At 23.8% G+C, this 2,923-nt stretch overlaps 1 protein-coding gene across 16 annotated transcripts in view; it reads right to left on the reverse strand.

Moving 5' to 3' along the window:
• The window catches only part of trol (terribly reduced optic lobes), a gene marked incomplete at its 3' end in the record, with an annotated part of 722,946 nt that overhangs the window by 103,328 nt on the left and 616,695 nt on the right, over positions 1-2,923 (reverse strand). For all 16 annotated transcript variants that reach the window (XM_067047431.1, XM_067047427.1, XM_067047425.1 and 13 more), the window contains 1 exon segment: positions 2,131-2,244. In XM_067047431.1, the coding sequence (XP_066903532.1) occupies positions 2,131-2,244 (114 nt within the window).

The following is a 2,923-nucleotide window of genomic DNA, read 5'->3' on the forward strand; positions in this document are numbered from 1 at the left end:
TATGATATCACCTAATTCGTAATCAAAACTTACGGAATGATATATAGAACTTAGTTTGTTAGGTAATTTCCATTCTTGTGCATATATACATATTTTAGAAATTTCGAATATCAATCCCCGAATAGTTAGAATAATGACATAATCTTTTGAATAAAGATAATATTAATAATGAGGCTAAATATCCATTAATTTTCAATATAAATTTATAATTGACCTCCAATAAATTTTAAGAAGATTAGTTTATTTCTTTTTAAAAAATTTTTGTTGCAGTGAAAATAAGTAACTTATTTATGAATTGGAGATGAAATTTCTTTTGTAGCTGCTGTGAAAAAATCCTTCAAACTGAAACCCAGGTTGGATCACAGCCAGACAAATATAAGAGCCATTAACCCTATAATATGTAAAAAAAATGTTTACTGTATATAAAAGAGAAATATTTCTTTTAGAGCCCAAATATTTGTTTTTTAAAGAAAATTTATTAAATCTGCTCTGTTCGGGTACGATTTTCTCAAATTAAAGATTTTATAGAAGGCCTTTACAGCACAAACATTACAAAAATAGTTGATAAAGTACAACAGGAATACCTATGTGAAGAAAATAATTTTCATTAATGAATGGAGTAATAACTATTTGAGTTTTATTTGACCACACCCATGGACCATATTCCATTCATTGATACACACGGTCAATCAGCAGTCTTCCAATTTTCATTAATAAAAAGTAATAAATGGTTTTGGATTGTTCTTAATCTTTACAAAGATAAATTTTGTTATAATATATATATTTTTTAAAATTTTTAATATAGTGATAAAATATTTTTTTAAAACTATCTTTTTCTTTTACAAAACTGCAACCAATTATGAAATATAAAATACAATGGAATACAGAACAGAGACATGAACTTGACATAGCTTCATTTTTATTTATTTATTTTCTTCAAAAATCAAATATTTATTATTTGAGTGGGCAGTGAATTTAAATTAAAATATTTACGAAATAAATTATTCCCAATTTAATTTTTTTTTATTGGATTACTATTCTGAAAAGTCGCACCCCTTGCTCCTACATAGCCCCTTTGGGAATGAGCCATATAAAACAAAAGACTAAGAAATGAAAAAAAAAAAAGATATAAAGATGAGTATATTTACTAAAAAATGTATTTGTACTCTTACTATGTGCAATTGGAGTAGCTAGTAAGTGCAAATTGGAAAAACAAACATGAAATTTGTAAAAATTATTTATGTTAAGAACATGCTGAATATTTGTGCAATAATATTTAAAAACATTGATCTGTGGTAGATAAATACATCATCAACTATAATGATGTTGAATTTTTTAAAAATAAAGATAACTACCCCAACCAACAAATTGGTAATATTTATTTATTTTAGTATCCATCATTATATAATTTTATTTCCATAGTATTCAGAAGATTGTCATAAGTTGGAAAAATATATTATTAAAATGTACAAAAAATTTTTTTTTCAGTATCAAATAATCAATTTTAATTGCAGTTTACATCAATTCAGTTTCATTGGATATAGTGAGCATTAATTGAATTCACTATTTGATATTTACTATGTTGAGTTTAACATTTAAAATGTTAAATCACTAAATTAATATAATTCTTTATACAACCAACAGATGGCATGGCATACAATGCTATAATTTTTGAAACTCAATTTTAACAATGCGGGATAGTCAACTTTGGTTCTCACCACCTCATAAGTAATAAACAATTATTTAATATAATATATTTACAAATAATATACGGTTTTAAAATCAACAATATATACAGAAATTATCCCTTGTTCTGTGATTATAAAAAGTATTTAGATTAATAAAAAACAGACTAAGATAAATGTTTTGGGTAAAATAATAGAATATTTTGTTACTAATGGAAGCTGACTAATGGGCTTAGCAATTAACAAATAATCTGATAAATGAGCATTGTTAAAATTATATAAATTGTACTTACAAATCACTACATTAAGCACAACCACTAAATCTAAATGTTAGAACAAAAACATATCCAAATACTACATCACAAAAGTTAAAATATGTTTAACTAACAGACATGAATAATAATTTCAGAGTAAGGAAAAAAATTACCTCTTTCTAGATTCTTACCTGGACATTTATCCTCATCACTGCTATCTGGACAATTAATGCGCTTATCACATACTTCATCTCTACTGATACAAGTACGACCATCACCACACAAGAACTGATCACTTCGACAGCCTAAAAATATGTATGGTCGATAAAAAAAAATTCTGGTTCTACAAAATTAACAACCAATAATTTTTAATAAAACAAAATAAATAAATAATTCAGAACAATTATTATTGGAGAAAATTAAACTGAAATAAAAAAATTGAGATAAGTCAAATAAATAATAAATGGTAATAAATAATTATTAAATATCAATAAAAATCATTGAATTTTTTTTTTCAATATTGTGAAGTTAGTAAAGATGAAACAGTATGACAATCCACATAATATTTTACTGAATATTAAAAACAAGGCATAAAAGTCTCAGGAAACAAAATATGATCTAATAAAAAATAGCAGCAAAAAAGAAAGAAAATAATTTTTTAAACTAAATTGCTACAAATACTCCCAGATATATGAAATATATTTATGAAAATATATATCCCAAATATATGAAAACATGTTTATGAAAATATATATCCCAAATATACAAAAATATAATTAATAATGTGACTGGGACTCAGAGGGTTATTTTTGAAAATGGTCAATAAATATGTGCAGTTATATATATAAATACAAATTGTCATTGTAATATAGTTTTACATTAAAAAATTGAGTGTTTAATGTGGTCCAAATGGTTTTTTCTCAATCATTTTGATTGATATTTAATAATTAAAAATGAATAAAAAAAAAAAAAAAAGTTACTATA

The sequence above is a fragment of the Halyomorpha halys genome, unplaced genomic scaffold (assembly GCF_000696795.3).
Source record: "Halyomorpha halys isolate HHAL.00 unplaced genomic scaffold, Hhal_1.1 Scaffold696.1, whole genome shotgun sequence".
Classification (NCBI taxonomy): Eukaryota; Metazoa; Arthropoda; class Insecta; order Hemiptera; family Pentatomidae; genus Halyomorpha; species Halyomorpha halys.